This window comes from Myxine glutinosa, chromosome 10 (genome assembly GCF_964187855.1).
Source record: "Myxine glutinosa chromosome 10, kmMyxGlut1.1, whole genome shotgun sequence".
In the NCBI taxonomy this organism is placed as follows: Eukaryota; Metazoa; Chordata; class Myxini; order Myxiniformes; family Myxinidae; genus Myxine; species Myxine glutinosa.
Window position 1 is genome coordinate 16888822 of NC_136270.1, and position 19377 is coordinate 16908198.

General features: G+C 42.6%; 2 protein-coding genes across 2 annotated transcripts in view; one reads left to right on the forward strand and one right to left on the reverse strand.

Moving 5' to 3' along the window:
- TTF1 (transcription termination factor 1) overlaps positions 1 to 15166 on the reverse strand; it is a 33328-nt gene extending 18162 nt beyond the window's left edge. The window contains exons 1-5 of the mRNA XM_068126955.2: positions 14259 to 15166; positions 13716 to 13904; positions 10742 to 10823; positions 7511 to 7641; positions 1564 to 1780 (exon numbers count right to left, since the gene is read on the reverse strand). Coding sequence (XP_067983056.2) covers positions 1564 to 1780; positions 7511 to 7641; positions 10742 to 10823; positions 13716 to 13904; positions 14259 to 14781 — 1142 coding nt within the window. The 5' untranslated portion in view covers positions 14782 to 15166. The remainder of the gene's footprint in view (positions 1 to 1563; positions 1781 to 7510; positions 7642 to 10741; positions 10824 to 13715; positions 13905 to 14258) is intronic.
- A 430-nt stretch (positions 15167 to 15596) lies between these two features.
- TOMM7 (translocase of outer mitochondrial membrane 7) overlaps positions 15597 to 19377 on the forward strand; it is a 60045-nt gene continuing 56264 nt past the window's right edge. Inside the window, exon 1 of the mRNA XM_068126958.2 lies at positions 15597 to 15790. Coding sequence (XP_067983059.2) covers positions 15688 to 15790 — 103 coding nt within the window. The 5' untranslated portion in view covers positions 15597 to 15687. The remainder of the gene's footprint in view (positions 15791 to 19377) is intronic.

Genomic DNA, 19377 nt, shown 5'->3' on the forward strand with positions numbered 1-19377 from the left:
AAGAATCCACATTATTGCAGAAGACCATCACCATTTATACCCCGGATAGGTCAAACCTTTTGTGCACGACAGTTTAATTAAAAGCTTGTGGGCTCTCGCACTAACAGGAATTTGTAATACAGCAAGAGTAACAGCACATATTGACCTAGTCTTTTTGAAAGCTACCATGGGATCTTTAACATTCAAAGGTGAATGCCAGTACATAGAACAGCGGCCTCAAAGCTCCATTAAAAGGATGACACACTGTTTAATGTGACACTCACCAGAATGACAACTCAGGTAAAGAATCAAACCTGTGTACACCTATGAGCTAACACGTATGCCCACACAGTACAGTAAATTGTTAGGGTTAGTTTTATACACGTTGGTATTTTGGTGTTTATACATGTTGGTATTTTGATAGTTTAAAATTATTTGCAATTATTCTTCTTATATTTTTGAAGCAATGCCTGAAAGGGCAATGGCACATGTATGATACAAGCAAACAAAAAATCCCGCTGACATCTTAGAGCACCTGGTAACAGTATACTCTTGACGTTTAGTAGTATGACCTTAATATTGAGAAATATTGCTTGTATTGTACCGAATCCTAAAGCCGAAAAACACAGAAAAGCTGATTTTAATTAGGACAAAGGTGGATGGGTAGTCATCTACAAAAAGACAAACGAAAGGATTAAAGACATCTATCTATAATTCCAGCAATCTCTGTGTGTCTGTGTGTCTGTGTGTCTGTGTGTCTGTGTGTCTGTGTGTCTGTGTGTCTGTGTGTTTGTCTGTGACCGCTGTTTCTCGACAACCACGGGTCCGATATACTTGAAACTTGCCAGGTATATTGCTGGGGACCCGAGGATGTGCCTTTTCAAGGTTTGTAATTAATCGGACAAGTACCTACCGAGCTATGTCCAAAAAACGCTTCAACCAATCAGAGAGCAGCGAGCTATCACGTGTGCCGAACCGTTAATGCAATGCAAGCGTTAATGCGTTAATGCAAGGCTTTTCTTTTTTTCCCTCTTCTCTTTCTACTTTTCCTTGCGATTAAATTGCAAACAGCCAAAATACGTTGGCGCTAATTGAATAATTGGCCATTAACACTAAAATAATCGTAACTGCGATATGCCAACTTCCGGACAGTGCAGCCTTCCATGTTGTTGTTGTTTGCAGCAGCTGTTTGCAGCAAGGCAAGGCTTTTCTTTTTTTCCCTCTTCTCTTTCTACTTTGCCTTGCGATTAAATTGCAAACAGCCAAAATACGTTGGCGCTAATTGAATAATTGGGCATTATGTTTTACAACTAATAAAAACGAATTTGCGATTCATTCGCTTTCCTGCGCGTTTGTGTACGCGATGGCGATTTCTTTACCAAACTCCGGAAGCCGTTCGCTTTGGACCGAACCATTGCATGTAAATAGAGGGGGGGGATTGTCACCACTCGCAAGCCGTTCGCTTTGGACCAAACCATTTCATGTAAATAGGGGGGGGGATATAATTTTAGATATATATATAGTACGGGCATGCCCTAGTATAAATAAATCGATTAAGTGTAGGATAGCAAGAACCAGGCAAACCACTTCTGCCGGCACTGCTCGTTGTTCCGCGTTTGCACGATGAAAGCGATGTCGGCCCAGGGGATATTAGGAGGGCACAGTTCATGAAGCGGGAGTGTGGAGCGCGTGTACAGCTTATCCGCAGATCCCTCTTCCTCTTGCAGCCGCAAAATGAAAGCCTTCATTGCATTTATCAGCTGATGTGTTTCTTCCACACTCCAAACACCCTTCTTGGGAGCTGTGGTACAAAATTCGTCATTGTATACTTGCAGAAGTTTGGTGATTGCACTGATGACATTCGTTATTGCATTACTACGTCTGAAAACCTTGTGTTGAATTTCTATTAGTTACCACCATAGTGCTGCACACATTGGATTCAACATACAGAAGAACGACCACAGAAAGAGGAAGACAGCTATCCATCATCGTTTATACAATACAGAACATAACACAGAAAAAGGGCTGTGTAGGGCACTGAAAAATAGCATTACAGAAAATCAAAACAACAGGTTGTACCACAGTACCAAGCTTCGATTTACAATGGTTTCACCAATAAATACATACCACAACATTACACTAAACACTTGGCAAACAAAAAGGCAATTTAAAATAAGTAGGTATAAGAAAGAAATTATTATATTTTAATTTACCAACCTCCTCACCATCTAACCTTGTACGAGAGGGTCATCCAAAAGGATGAGTCACCCTATTTACAGATTAGAGATTTACCTGACGAATCAATAAATAATAGGATTATATTTAAATTTGTGTACAATTCCATTTAATTAATTTTACAAGCAAAGCAACATAACTTTAGGGATGCCCCTCATACATATAATAAAGAAAAAGACATAAAATGTCGTAGCCCCTGTGATTTTAGTTATTTTGCTGCACAGAGTTAAAGGCTGTCAGTCGGCCATCTTTGGTCTGATTACAAAACAAAATTTTCTGCATATGTATACTCGCATGTATTGTCTTTGTCCCAAGTTTGAACAAAATCGGTCCATGCATGTCGAGAAATGTTTGGGGACACGTTTAAGTAACAAAATGGCCACCGGTCGGCCATCTTGTACCTGATGTTGAAAAAAATGACGTGCATATGTAACCCATCATTCATAATCTGTGTGTCAAATTTGAACAGGATCCGCAAATGCATGTCTGAGAAATGGTTGAAGACGTGGTCAATATAGTTTTATTTTTTAACAACTAAAATGGCCGCCAGTCTACCAGTCGGCCATCTTTGTTCAGATCGCAAAAAAAAAAGTGAGGTGCACTTATATGCCGTCATGTGCTGTGCTTGTGCCAAGTTCAAAGAAAAATATGACCATGCATGTTCAAGAAATGGTTAGGGACACATTTAAGTAACAAAATGGCTGCCATCATTCTTTATGTGTGGAAAGTTTGAACAACATCGGTACATGTATGTCCAATAAATGGTTGAGGACGTGTTCAACATGGGGATTTTTTTTACAAATAAAATGGCTGCCAGTCGGCCATCTATGATCGCATCGCTAAACAAAATTATGTGTATATGTATACCATCATGTATTGTCTTTGTGCCAAGTATGAACAAAATCGGTCCATACATCTCCGAGATATGGTTGAGGACACACGCAGGCACACAAGGACGGACAAGACCCAATCCATAAGCCCCCATTTTGGACTAAGTCCAACGGGGGCTAATAATAGGTGGCCTCCTAATGTAGACAACATCACAGGAATGAACTGTACGAAAAGATTTGTGAGAAATTTACACTCAATGACAATTGTGATATGGTAATAATATTACAGGTACATGCATATATAAAATGGGTTTCATGAATCCTATACAGCTTGAAAAATGGATAGGTTGTGCCAATTAAAATCATATGAACAACAGCGAAGTCGAAGGCACGCCATCACAAATCTTCATGCTTCCCACCTAAAGCAAAGTTGAATGATGGCAAAAAGTTGACAAACTTCCCTGCAAATGTCTGCTGCTCTTCTTCTGCTCCAATCGGTTCTTCTGATCATGTGCTTGTTAAAGTGGACATCTCTCTGGCCATCCTAAGAGAGCCTCCCTAGCGCCGACGAGTCTGGCATTTCACTCAGGCTGACTGGCACGGTCTGCAAGCATCCATCAATCATCTGGACTGGTCTCCCATCTCTACTGCCTCTGACATCAATTCTTCCTGGGAATTCTTCCAAAGCAAACTGCTCTCTCTCATGCACAGATTTATCCCATCTCGTCTTCAGTTGTCTTACCCTTCTTCCTATCCATGGTACACTGAATCTTGTGGTGAGGCAGTTGCCCTGAAACAACTTGCCTTTGCCTCTTGGAAGGCAAATCCAACTGAAGGCAATCTCAGTTCCTTCCACCAAGCTCGGAACAAGTGTGTGTCTACCCTCAGCAGTGCCAGGAAGCGCGATCTCTCCACACTCAAGAATGAACTCTCAAACCTGTCTCCTTCCTCCAAATCCTGGTGGTGTCTGGTCAAATCCGTTTCTGGTGTTTGTTCCCCCCTCCATCCCCTCCCTTACCTCAAATGGCTACACAGTTGACACCGCATGTGACAAAGCCGAATGCCTCAACTCTATGTTTGCCTAAAAATATTGTGTCCCAAACCCATCTCTCTCCGTTCCCACCTTTCCCAGTCGAACCCAACTGCTCCTGGACTCTGTGTCCTTCTCTCCTGACAAGGTGGAGAAGTTTTTGTCAAACCTCGACTCTACAACTGGAACAGACGGCATCAGCCCACGGGTCCTAAAATCCTGCTCTGCCCCTCTATCTCACCCTCTCTCTGTTCTTTTCACCCTCTCTTTTGCTCAAGGTCATCTGCCAGCAAACATTACCGCTTTACACAAAAAATGTGCAAAAACAGATCCTTGCAACTACAGACCAATCAGCCTGCTCCCAATTATCAGCAAAGTCATGGAATCCATCATTGCTTCGGATATCAAATCCTTCCTCTTCTCCAATGGCTTGATCTCTGATCATCAATTTGGATTCAGACCAGGTCATTCTACTCTGGACATGTTGCTTCTGCTGTCTCAACAATGGATGGAGGTCCTCAATGCCAAACAGGAAATCAGAGCTGTCTCCCTTGACATATCACGTGCCTTCGATATGGTCTGGCACCCAGCTCTGCTCACCAAACTCTCCTCATATGGTATCCATGGAAATCTCCACTCATGGCTTGCGGACTTCCTCTATGGTCGTAGGCAATGTGTGGCCCTGAATGGATTTCTCTAATCTCCCCTTCCTGTTGTGGCTGGAGTTCCCCAAGGTAGTGTTCTGGGCCCTGTGCTATTTCTGGTCTTCATCAATGATCTCTCCGACTCTGGAAAATCCTCTCTATCGCTTTGCTGATGACTCCACTATCTGCCGCTCCATTCCTCATCCCTGAGATCGGCAGTCTGCAGCCTCCTCACTCTCTGCAGACCTGGACAAAATCAAAGACTGGTCAAACAAGTGGAACATGTCTTTCAATCCTGACAAATCTCACACTCTTACTATGTCTCTCCGAAAAGACAGACTGGAAAACCCGCCCATCTACTTTCTCAACAATCCTCTCCAAGACGTTCTGTCGCTCAAGCTTTTGGGTCTCACTATCTGCCATGATCTTTCGTGGGAAAACCATATTTCTAAGCTGGCCTCCAAAGCCAGTCGCCGACTGGGCCTGTCGTGCGAAGTCCTTCCTTGGCACACCTGAGCTCCTCACCACATACAAGGCTTTCATCCGCAGCTCAATGGAATACTGTTCCCCCCTTTGGGCCGGTGATCCTGCCCTCACACCTAGCTCGGTTTCACGCTGTTGAAACCAAAGCTTTCAGAATCATTGGAATCTCCTGCGATGAAGCTAACTCCGAGGGCCTTTCACTCACTCACCGCAGGCAGGTTGGTGGTCTTTCTGTCTTCTACCGACTCCTCTCCGGCCTTGCTCCCCCAGCTCTCTCTGTGATCTGTCCCCCTAATATTCCTAGAGGTCACACAAGATCTGCCAGCAACCCTCTTATGGTTAAACTGCCAAAATCTAGGCTCTCTGCTCACCTTCACTCTTTCATTCCCCTTTTCTCCTGCCTCTGGAACAAACTCCCCCACTCCCTTCAAACCAACTCCTCCCTCCAGGTCTTTAAAACAGCTGTTCACCACCATCTCTTATCTTCCCCCATCCAAAACCTTGATCTTTTCTACCCCCGCTAATTCACCCCAGATGCACTTTTTTTGAAATTCCAACTTCTTTCCTGGAAGTCCTTGCAGTGTTCATATATTTTATACCTCTCCCACCTTCCCCCAAGCCTTCTCCCTCCCACATTTCTCTCAATGTCCCTGCTCTCAAATGTTGTGTTTGTGTCCTTCCCCCTCTCTCCCCATCGTGTCTACCGCTCCCCTTATTTTGTGTTTTGTGTGTCGGTTTGACTTTTTGAGTGATTAATGTTAGCTCTTTCACGAGCCTCGATGTTGTATACAAAAAAAAGAAAAGAAAAGAAGTTCCACCAGGAATGACCGAACATCATTTTTGGAGTTAAATAATGCCTCCAGCGAATGTGTTGGCATAATTCCTTCCCCCCCCCCCCCCCCTCCCCTTGTTTGGACCCCTGTGGCCCTAAGTCCCCACCCCCTGGGGGTAAAATTGTTGCACATTTCATAGTCTCCAATTTGGATTTGCATAATTATACAGTTTCATTAAAAATTTGCCTGTAATTGCATTTTTGGTATATGATCTTTTGACTCCACCTGAGGGGTCAGGGCCAAAATTACACAGTTCTTGCACCTTTGTGCCATGTGGTGATCATAAGTACAAAGGTTGGTGAATTTCTACCTGTTTAGGAGGAGATAACATGACCGACAGACGACGGACAGAGCCGATTACAATATCCCCGCGTTTCTTTTCATAAAGCGTCAGAGATAAAAATTTATAGGTCTTTATGGACCACCTGACAGTTTAACAAGCCAATCACAATCATATTAAAATTATTATATATTTATTGACAACCTGTTCCTGTTTAAAATGGCAGATGGGATGATTGTTTGATCGGAGTTTTACAGTAAACAGAATACCATGTACATAAGGGATAAATGGTTTATATTATACATTTTGTAAGTTAGAAATGTCTTTCCAAAAAGTAAAAATGTATTAAATACTGTAGTTCACCATCATTGTTTTATATTTAAAGGAAGAAACAGAAGTTTGGGGCAAAAAAGAAAAGAAAAAAGAAAAGCAAACAAAAAGCACATTTTTGTCACGTGTTTCATAACCAATCAGGGAATCAGAAAGGTGAGACGAGACTTCCTGAATAGACATTACTTAATGGAAAACCACTGCCCTCAGCTATCTATCTAGCCTGGGTTTGAATCTCACCCGAGCTATAAACGATCACCCTGGTATTTCACGGGCGGAGTGATTCTTTAATGTTTGTGCTGTCCCTTGGATGGGCGTTAAACTTGGCGTCCTGTCCACCAACATTAGTTTGTGGATGTAAAAATCCCATTTGTATCCTCCGCGAAGAGTAGGTGAGCTATCGCCAGCACCATGAACAAATCACAAATCCGTGCACACCCAATCGAGTATCCTGTTTCGGAGTGGTCACATGTCCGAGATTGTAACCCTAACTAAGAAACTGCTTCAGCAGCTCTAATGTGTCTAACAACATGACGAAGATAAATAAACAAACAAATAACATTTTATTTTCACATAAAGCTGTACAGAAAAAAAGTTAAGAACACCAAAATCACATCAATGAACTCTATTTAAAATTTCCTTTTAAAGAATGAGTTTTGTTTCCTTTTAAAGAAACACATTTTGTGGTTCCTTTTACCAAAGTATTCTGCAGTTAAAATACACTTTCTGCATATGTAAGACAATAGATTTCCTTAATCCAAAAATGGCCAATTTTTAGCCAAAGACAAAAGTATCAGGAAATGGTTTCCAAACTCATCATCACTGTGGAAGAGAAGGATAGTTGGCAATGTGAAGGCAACACGTACCGAATAATAGATGCTTGTGGAGCACACCCAAGTTCTTGCTGCCACGTTGCATCACATCACCGATTTGCCTCCAATTATTACCGTACCGCTTCTGAAGCTTCAACAACCGGTTCTTCTCTGATGCAGTGAGTCTAGTGGGACAAAAGATAACTCAAATGATCCTTTCACACAAATATCCACATTATTTATTTTTAGCATCTTATGCTTTTCTTTTCTCGACAAAACGCTGAAAAACACTGCACCAGGCACCTCCATATTACATGATGTAACGGTACGTGGAAGTACCTCACTGCTTTCATACTCTAACTGCTGAGAATCAACTCAATCAAACAGGCATATTTATGATAGATCACAAAGTAGAAACTCCTTCAAACAGAACAGGCCAACTGTTTTGCTGCTAGTGGATCAATTGGATAAAAATTGGCTCAATGGCTTCAGTTCCAGCACTACATCACAGTTAGCACATGTTTAAATCCTCAGGCAATGGCAACCCCCTAAATAATTTTACATCAGCGGTAATAGCTATGCACCAATAATGATGCAAAGTTGCTCTATGTGAAGGTCGGTTCTACAGCTTCTCCTTCCACCTCAAAGTTGAGTTTTCCAAACCAGATACATTGTGTATTTTCCTCCGTCACCAAAGGTGAACAGAGGTTGTTTTCACCACCGTCTGTGAGCAAGATATCTCAAAAGGTTGTGGATGGACTTGGACGAGATTTGGTAGAAAGGTTGGGTGTGCGCAAAGGACGATTTTAATTCAATTTTGGTGAAGATTCGTATCTCTGTGTCTTTTACGCCTGAGAAGGTGAAGTTTCTGTCAATCTTCGACTCTGATTTTGCAACTGAATCGGATGGCGTCAGCTCACATGCCCTAAAACCTGCTCTGCTGCTCATGCACTTCCCCTATCTGCCCTTTTCACACCATAATTTGTCATAGGTCATCTTCCATCTGCTTGAGAATCAGCAAACATCATTGCATTACATAAAAAGGTGCAAAAACGTATCATCTTAACTACAGACCTAACAGCTTACTTACAATCACCAGCAAAGTCATGGAATCCATCATCATAGTTATGAAATCCTTCTTTTCTCCAACAACCTCGTCTCAGATCACCAATTTGGATTCACAGACAAGGTCACTCTACCTTGGGCATGCGGCTTCTACTCACCCAACAATGGATGGAAGCCCTCCATATCAGATATGAGATCAGGGCTGTCTATATGGACATATCTCGAGCTTTCAATATAGTCTGGCATCCTGTCTTGCTCTCTAAATGAAACTCTCTGCCTGTGGCATCCAAGGCAAACTCCACACAAGGCTTGCTGACTTCCTCTACTCTTATAGCTAACATGTGACTCTCAAAGGAATCCTTTAGTCTCCTCTCCCTGTCAAGGTTGGAGTGCCCCAAGGCAGTGTTCTGGGCCCAGCCCTATTCCTGATCTTCATAAATGATCTCTCTGACTCTCTGGGAAATCCCCCTTATCTATTTACTGTTAACTCCACCCTCATCCTTCTGACAGACAGGCAGCAGCCTCTTCCCTCTATTCAGACCTCGACAAAATCACAAGCTGGTGAAACATTTGGAATACGTCTTTCAATCCTGACAGTTCAGTACCAGTTCAGTTGAGTACCAGTTCACTGGTAATTCCCTGTTTGTCGCTAAAGGCGGCAAAAAGGGTTGGCGTCAGGAAGGGCATCCGGCCGTAAAACATTGCTTCAAAAAGGGGACCAAAAAACAACAACAACCACGGTTCCCGAAAAAGGCCAACCCCCGCTTGCGGGGAAAAATGGCCTCTAAAGGTGGTTATTTTTTTTTTATAATCCTGACAAATCTCACACTCTCACTGTCTTTCTCCAAAAGGACAAATCCCCTTATCTACTTTCTTAACAATCATCTTGATAGTTCAGTCACTCAAACTCCTGGATCTCAATAAAAGCAATGATTCCTTTTGGGCAAATAACATTTGAAAGATGGCCTTCAAAGCCAGTCGCTGACTGGGCATCCTCCATTGTACAGTCATTCCTTAGTACATCTGAACTCCTATTCACCTACAAGGCCTTTATACGCAGCGTTATGGAGTACTGCTCTCCTCTCTGGGCTGGTTCCCTTGGCTCACAATTTGCTCAGCTTGACGCTGTGGAAATGAAGGCCTTTAAGATTATTGGAATCTCCCGCGATGAAGCTGAATCTATGGACCTATCTTTTTTTAAATTGTAGACAGGTCGGTGCTCTGTCTTCTACCGCCTCATTTCTAGCCTTTCACCCTTTGATCTTCGTACCCCTGCCCCCTGCAGGGAGTATACAGTCCAAAAACACTCTTACGGTGAAACTCCCAAAATTCACAATCACTGATCACCTCGACTCATTCATTCCTCTTCCCCACCCCCCCCCCTCCCCTCCCCTCCCTGTGGAACCAACTTCCACATTCTCTTCAATGTCATATTTCCCTCAATGTCTTGAAGACAGCTGTTCACCACCATCTTATGCAATGATACCCTTCATCCAAACCAAATATCTCTTCTACCCCATTAACCTCATCCCCCAAGCCTACCTCTTTCCAAATTTCCAGTCTATCCTTCCTGAGAGTTTAATTCTGTAACCATCTTGTTAATCTCGAGCTTTCGTTTCGATTTGTTAATTTATTGTTAATCGCATCAAATCCGGTTGAGCCATTTCAAATTTTGAATCCAATTAAACACCATATATTAAAATATTCTTATGTGGCATAAGATAGCCTTTAATGATGTCATGAAGAACACTAATAACGGTGTATTAAACAATGAAGTGAAAATTTTACAAAGCTATAAAAAGATGATGAAAAAGCCATCGAACAAAGAAGAGGAGGAAGATGTGTCAAGCTGTTCAGAATCTTCATCTTCAGTTCGACAAAGTCAGTGTGTGGGCATTCATGATTAATGTCGATGATGGGAAGTAAATGAAAGATGGACAATTTGAGGGTATAAATCTCCAAAAACTTGTCATGTGACACAGCCAATGGAGGGAACAGGTTGTGGCAATAAATTCCTAGTATTACCCCAACTCAAAACAAAGTCCACCAACTATTGCCAGCAGACAAGATGCCCGTTAATTGATGGCACACACCCTGCCTGTGAGAGAAAGATCCAAGGTGGTGTCCAAAGCATGAATACAACAGTATCTGTAGCAAGGTCCCCCACAGACATTGAGCAAAATGGTTTGTGTTTGCAGATCAAACAGGTGAATGGTTTACCTGCCAGACTTCAGATCGATACCTTCATACATTATAGCAGCTCGATGGAGTAGCTGGTCATACAATCGGAGCAAATCCTGTCCTGACAAACAAAACACCATCTTCTTAACCCTACAATAGTGCACTTATCATCATAATACTTCAAGGGTAATTGAAAAAAAATACAAATAAAGAACAAAAACATTTGGAGATTTAAGATTGTGACATCCATTTTATACCCGTCGCATTTTATATCCGTTTACCCGTCGCTTTGCTAATTAATTTAATCAAAAGACATGTTGTACTACACAAACATTCTGCTTCATTCACCCTATCATTTGCCCGAGGTAATCTTCCATCTACTTGGAAGACAGCTAATATCGCCTTCGTCAGCCAACTTCCTCTTCTTAACGGTCACAATTATTCCCATGTTCTTGGCTAGGGGGAAGTTTGGCACAAACCGGCTGGCCAGGCCTGACGTCCGAATAAGGTTAGGGCAGAAATTTGTAATTTGGTGAGGATGCCAGTGATAGCTCACCTACTCTTCGCAAAGGACACAGTGGGATCCTTAACGCCCACCAAATAATGCCAGCAGACGGGGAACCCATTTAATGATGGCACACACTCTGCCTGTGAACGCCTGAGATGACAGTTTATAGCTGGGCCGAGATTCAAACCCAGACTTTTCAGCCGAGAGGGGAGTGTGCGTACCTCTAGGTCTCGGCCATCCTGCCACCAAATAATCAATCATCATCAGCCATCCTTGCTACTTATATATGGCGTGAGCAAAAATCACTTCCACCTCGCTACAAACCTCGGTGTTGGATGCTTTGGTTTGAACCTCCATTTAAAATGAGCAACATGAAACATTTTGAAATTTTAAAATTATTCTCATTCAGATTTCAACATCACCATAATGCATACATATTGTTAAGTTGTTTAAATTTCATTTATATACAAGATGACGATGATGATATGTAACACCAGATACCACCAGGTGGTGCTATATGATACATGTTTACATAGAGAGAATTGGGGTCTTCCCTCCACCCTGAAGCCCCTCTCCCATATATGCTATCCCAACAGAAACCATATTTGGTTGGGTACCCTGAGGCAGCACACAAAATTTGGCAGGATTTGGTTCAGTAATATTTTAGTTTTTGATGCATATGTAGACGGACAAACAAGTAACCAAATTCATTTTTATAGGACTGGTGCACCCACTCTGTATGGGAACAACAGACAGGGTCATGTTATCAAGTCTCAAGACCTCTCTGCTCAGGCCTCAAGAATGTCAGAGGTGTGTTCATTGAACAAGTTTCTTGTAGAGCGCTCCCCAGATGGCTTAAACACTCAAGCTAGCACTCCATTGAAAACCGTTAAGGAACGGCTGGTTTGGCAAGCACAAGCTGGCTGCTTGGTAGCTCAACACACCTCCGTTTCTTGGTTGGTTTCCTCCGTTTCAGTTTAATGTTAATCAGCAGTAGCGACTGTTTCAAAAGGTAATCGTACGTGTTTGAGGTTTATAATAATTTTGACTTCTGTTGGAGGTTCACCCCCACAAAACACCACGGTAAGCTATCATTTGTTCAACAAGGAAAAACCCCTTTGGGAGGGGATATATTATTAGTATTAATATTGTTATGTAATAACATTATTATTATAATTTGTGTTATTATTAACCGCACCAGAATATAGGGTATTGATTTGGGTCCGTTTGCCCGTTTGTTCGTCCGCAGAGAACACGAGTATGCTTTTCTCTGCAAGCGTTGGTCCAATTGACAATAAAGTTTCACCAAAGGAGTGCATCCTGCTGTAGAATTTTTTGATGATAATTATGACGTCATGGACGTCGTACGAAAATGGTATGGGCGCCATCTTGGAAAAACCAAAAAACATTGCACATCTATCTCCGAAACCACTCCATGGAAAAAATTTAAACAAGGCTCAACGTCAAGTACCCCACATGGGGAATAAGATATGTTAATGATGATGGCATCAGTGCCTTCATTATGACGTCATAATTAGACAAGTAGAATGCTTCATCCAATCAGTTTGAAATTTATTTAGCATGATCTCCACAAAAATCGTATGGGAGAATTAAATTGATGATGTCATCGGTCACGTGGTTCAGCAGCCATATTGGATTGAACATAAATCTACATCGTCAATAAACCACACAAACACAGCAGCTAATAAATACCACACAAACATGTCCTGGGGAGGATCAGCAATCTCGGATAGCTCTTTATTGTTACTTTTGTTGTTCGAATTGGCCTTGGAAAGATGCCACGATTAGCTATCAACATGGATATATATATATCTTCAATATATATATATATATATATATATATATACCTTTGCCCAAGATGGAAAACCCCCTTGAGGAGGTGGGCAAATGAAGTCACTTCAACCTCCATCGTGTGACCCTTAATCCTACTGCTAAGTTTGGTTTGAGATTGGATAAGTAATGACCGAATGCATCGTGGTCAGACACACAGACAGACAGACACCAAATTGCGTAAGGGGAAGAGGACACTACATGTTTGTTTCATCATTAGATTGATACAGAGCTGCTTGTTATGACATCATTTCACAGATTACTGCACTTGAGCACCTGGGAACTACAGGGTGTGTTAGGCCTGGTCGTATGAGTCCCTTGACTATGTTTTGATTATTATCAATTGCTCATTACCAGTTTTAAAAACTGAAGGATGTTCAAAATTACCACAAAACAATCACATGAGCAATTTGCCCAATTTTTAGGGAGAAAAAGAGAAGTGTGTAGGCCTCATTGTGGCATAATTGGTCATCTTTGAATGGGCCTCCATCATGTGACACCATGAAGGCATCGATCAAAAGGCAAAATGTATTATGTCTGCATTCGTTGTTTATTTCCATTATAAATGAATAGGTATTCTGTCGGTACATCAAAAAATACTTTGTCAAATTCCTTGCAAGGAGATTTCTTCAAAGGAGGTTGAAAATTACCTACCAAGACAAATGTGGAAGGTTGAATCTCGTTTGAGTTTACGGAGGCTGCGTCTGATGTCCTGATCTTCTGGAGGGATGAAAAGGTCCCGAGGATCTTCCACTTCAGGATGATTTACCATGAATGCTTCAACGTTACGTTGCAGAGTCTTCACCTCTGCTTTTGAGAAATGACCAAAGTGAAGCTTCTGGCCTGTATCAACAGAACAAGAAGGGATAAGCATTGGAAACATCAATCGTATATTATATTTAAATTTTATTCTCTTCAAAGGAAACATCTCAATAAACTCAAAATATGAAAAGTCTCAAAATGTTTGCAATTAGTGTAAATGACAGATTTGAAGTGGGTCCCGTCGGATAGCCAAAAGGTAGCGCATTTGCCTCAGTGCTGTCTCACCTGGGTTCAAATCCCGACCTAGACATAGATTCATTCGATTGTCATCCTGTTGCTTCGTGTGCATGTGAATAGTTTTCATATTTGATACAGAATTTAGACAATTGTAGTTTGTGATACAAAGGTGCGAAGACACCATCACAGGACTCTTACCTTTACTCTTCATGAGCAACAAAGGCTCCATGTCATATTTCAAAGCCTTTTCGACTTGTACTTGAGACATGTTGGAGAAATGCGGAATCATTTCTTCAAGCAAACGCATCTTGTGCTCCTTCGGCACATCACGGTCACAAGAGCCCAGGCCCAAGTCATCCATCAAGTACCGTTGGATACTCGCCCCTCTCGGTTGTACGTCACGGTTCGTGGACGTTTGTACCTGAGCATCATGGCTCCCATCAGGCAATGCACTACCGCCGTCAACACGCTGAGGGGCACCAGAGGACACCACAGGTCCTGCCAAGTAACAACCAGATGGATCATCGGCAACATCTTCACATGTTGAGCGGAGACCCATCCTTTTACTCCTCTTGTTTCTCTTCTTGGTATTCTTTATGTGGAGAAATTGTTCCTCTCGCTCATTCAGGGCCTCACGTTGACCATCATCACCACAAGATTGCCGCTCTTTGTCTTTTCTGCTTTTCTTTCGACGAGCATTTATATCTCTAGTCTTTCCCATACCTGACTGAGATTGCTCTGCGTTCTCTGTGTTCACGAAGCTTTTCCCCAAAGCCGAGCGCCGCTTGCGTGATCGTGAACTGAAGAACTAAACATGTGCTTCAATAAAGTGGCAAAGTGATGACATCCCAGTATTAGTAAATGCTAAATCGTTCATCCTCAATTTTAACCTTTTCCAAAATAAACCACCATCGAACGTCGTACATTTAAATTTTTTTATTATTACAGTACCCGGAAACATTCCTATGCAATACTCTTCTTCACGGACTTCTTCTTCTTCTTCTTTATAATTTCATTCTCCTTTTTCTCTTTTCTTCTTCTTTAGAATATCATTCTCCTTCTTATTCTTCCTCTTAATCTAATTACTCTTCTTCTTCTTCTAGTACGTCTTTTTTTTTTTACTTCTTTGGTTGTAATGGCGCTTTTAAATCCGTGAGACTCTATATACGGCACGAGGCTAATTCCTCGGCTGGAAAAAAAAGTACGGGGGATATGAAATGAGTCAGGTGAAGACAAGACAGTAAAGCGAGAGAATAAATAAGATATATTTTAATATCAATAAGTGGAAAACTATCCACGCTTAATACTATACACCTTAATATACAGCACCGCCAACTAGACCGTTTTGATTTTAATCAATGGCTTGCGCAGAATCCCACAATATTGTAAGTTTATGTTTTTTTTACTTAGAAAGCAAATAAAGGTATATAGTAGTGTGACTTATCGAGCCACGAGAAGAGCGTGTGGGTGGGAATTGGGACTGACAAATCACAACTCTCCGAAAGGAGCTCGGTGGCGGGGGGAAATTGACGAAAGTGCAGAGCGTGATTAAACTTCAATTGCTTGAGTCCAGGACTCCAGTCAAGTGCAGTAAATTGCTTGAGCTGTGTTTGGTGGTTCATCCACGATGGTTGAGTTTAGTCCAGAGTGCAAACAACGGGTGCAGCGCCTTTTACAGTGTGGCCAGGTGGCCGTGAGATGGGGATTTATCCCCATGGTCCTTTATCTCGGTAAGAAGTCGCGTTTTATTATTAATAATAATATTACTATTAGGCCCCGGACAATAACGGAATGGCGACACAGCGTGGGTGACACCGCCGTGCTGCCTTTCACTGACTAAAGCATCGTGAATAAAACCGTGATTGAGGCCTATAGTCACGTTAAATGTGGCACAAGCATATGTGATGTAACGCAGTAACGGAGATTTTGTTTTATCGATACGGGATATCCGAAATGACGTATGAATGCTAGCAAAGCCTTTCGCGCATGCGCAATGTGTGCGTATTTGGGCTCTTTTATTTTAACCTGCCATTGCCAAGTCAAATGGCCTTTTTAACATACTTATCAGCAGTTAAACGAAATAATGGCAATTTTAAGATTGTTGACCATAATTGTTTTGTTTTTTTCTTTGTTGCCAATCGGACTCACGGATATATAGGAAATACAAGAAATATCCATGGGTGCGAGGTGTCGAGTTCATACCTTTTTTTTTTTGTTAATACAAGGGAGTGGCAGCAGTCTCACACTCACTCACAAACTCACAAACTCTCTCACACTCACATACTCTCACACTCACACACTCTCAAACTCACAAACTTTCACACTCACTCTCACACTCACAAACTCTCACACTCGCACTCTCTCACACTCACAAACTCTCACACTCACTCACACTTGCACTCACTCTTGCTCACAAACTCTCTCACTCGCACTCACTCACAAACTCTCTCACTCACTCTCACATGCGCACTCACTCTCACTCACAAACTCTCACACTCACAAACTCTCACACTCACAAACTCTCACACTCACAAACTCTCACACTCACAAACTCACACTCACAAATTCACACTCACAATCTCTCACACTCACAAATGCTCACACTCACAAACGTTCACACTCTCACACTCTCACAATCTCACACTCTCACACTCACAAACTCTCACACTCACAAACTCTCACACTCACAAATTCTCACACTCAAACTCTCACACTCACAAACTTTCACACTCACAAACTCTCTCACACTCACTCCCTCACAAACTCTCTCACACTCACATACTCTCTCACACTTGCAAACTCTCTCACACTCACTTTCTCATTCTCACTCACTTTTGCATTCTCACTCAATTTCACACTCACTCACTTTTTCTCTCACTTTCTCACTTTCTCACTCTCACTCACTTTCTCACTATCACTCACTTTCTCACTCTCACTTACACACACGCACGCACACACACACACACACGCACACACACACACACACACACACACGTTCCTCTACGATCTCCCGGTCTCGGTACACCTCCGAACCCCAAGAGGAGCCACGGCAGAAAAATATGTTACTCTGTGTTAGAAATAATAGTGAAACCACACCAATGATTATAAATGAACAAATAATATATTGAAAATCACACAGGAATAACGGTGCAACAAATGGCAATTAAGAGTGCACTCTATATACCATCAATAAAGTCATATAACTCACTGCGCTCCCAGCGAGTGAAACGGACACTCCTCAATGTCTCTATAACCTTTTCCAAGGCGAATGTGATTCGCTCCAGCGGTCACTAGAACGAGATCCAGTCGAAGCCCGAATCTCGCTCTCCAGTCGATATTCGAATCGCGTACAGTTGACAATGGTGATCGCCCCGCCGAAACTGTACAACGGCGCCCTTCAGAGGGGCACCTTCACCACTCACTCAGCGAACCGCAACGTAATTGGAGACGAAGCGGTCGCACACACACATCCCAGACAAACGGTAGGATGTTGGGGTGAAGATGACGCGAGGCAAAACCTTTGTAGGTGTCCGAAGGTTCAAAATGGCCGACGGCTCTTACTTGAGCCGATGCGACTAGGCGAGGATTCGTCAAAATCTCAGCGCCCAAATCTGACTACGCAGATTGTCCACTCCAGCGATAATTCCTATCGCCGGGTGTCCTTTCAAGGAACTCAAAATTCCCTCGCGACTTTCGGTAGACCAGGCTAGCTATGGAGCCTTGACGTCACACATCTTCTCCAACTTTGCTGGCTCCGCCTCTTCCTCTTCACCTCCTCGTCTTCTGGTTCGGTTTCCTGTATCATTTTAAGTTGACCTTTTTAACTTTAGATAGCTGTTCCTGAATAATAAACCTTTTGAGAATAATAATAGTACATAATATCAGAAATATGTCAAGTGGGTGAAAACCACAACAGCGGAAGTGACAAATCCGTAACACTTCCCCTCCTCAAGAAAGAAAGTTTGAACACAGCGAAAACTTTCTTTGCATGCAAACTCTTTAAACAAACAAAAATAAACTCACAACCCAAATCACCAATTCCCGTGAGCAACAATTATCAACATCTCAAAAATAAAGCAACAAAATTTCACACAACCCACAGAGATTTCCAAAGTTAATTCACTCTGGACAAAGCGTCAACAACGACATTGTCCCTGCCCTTTACATGTTCAATTTTCCCCGTCGAACCCCTGCAAAGCCAAACTCCATCTCAGCACCCTCTGATTTTTCTTTTAGTTTCTTTTGAATGAAGGTTAAGGGGTGGTGATCAAAATCCAAAGTCAAGAAAGTCTACAGCACTTTTCCCTGGGAGGCCGAGCTGAAAGCCAGGTTCCATGGGGGTTGGGTGGTGAGGCCTGGAAGTATTCACTACATGGATGCCTTTAGGAACGTGGAGTTCATGGTTAGTCCGTGCAGGAAAGTTCACTACATGGACGCCTTTAGGAACGTGGCGTTCACGGTTAATCCGTGTAGGAATCTTGGCTCGGCGGCTCCGCAGCATTCAGTGCTTCAACATTTCCGAACTTTCATAATAATTACGGTGGGACCGCTTATCACTGTAGTCACATGAATAGCGGTCTCCTTCTCGGCCACTACTCTGACAATCCTTCCTTCGGGAGCTGCCGTAACTCTGGGAGCCTCCATAATAATATCGATTGCGGCCACCACCAAAACTACTACTCCGTGGTCCTCTTCTGTAGCCCACACAACACCTATGAAATGCCTTCCCTACTGTTATGGTCCGACCCTCCAACTCCTTGCTATTCAGATCCTTTTCTGCATCTCTGGCGTCCTTTGAGTTTTCAAACGTGACAAAGCCAAACCCTCTTGACTTTTGTGTCTCCCTGTCTTTTATCAGCAGCACTTCCAAAAGCGGTCCATATTTGCTGAAGGCAGACTCCAGAACATCTTCCTTGGTTTTGAAGTTCAGTCCCCCTACAAAGAGCTTGCCAATATTGCCTCCATCCCTGACTTGCGTGTGCTGACACTTAGTTTCAGTGTACGTCCTCCTAGGCTTTTCCACAAACATCGGGTTACCAGAAACTTGACCACCGGCCAAATCATTCCCGATAACAAAAGATACTCCCTCTACAGGAAGAGTGGCTTGTAAACCTACAGTGAGTGACCGGTCCTGACACCAAATCAGACTCCAAATGGATGACATGAAGTGGAGCTTTGACATAGCCACCAACCCCCTGTAAAAGAACACTAACACCAGTTGCCGTCTTCTCGGATAATGGCAAAATGCCTTCAAGCATTAAAGATTGATGTGCTCCTGTGTCCCTCAATACCCTAACCGGTTTCTGGTTAGTCGAGT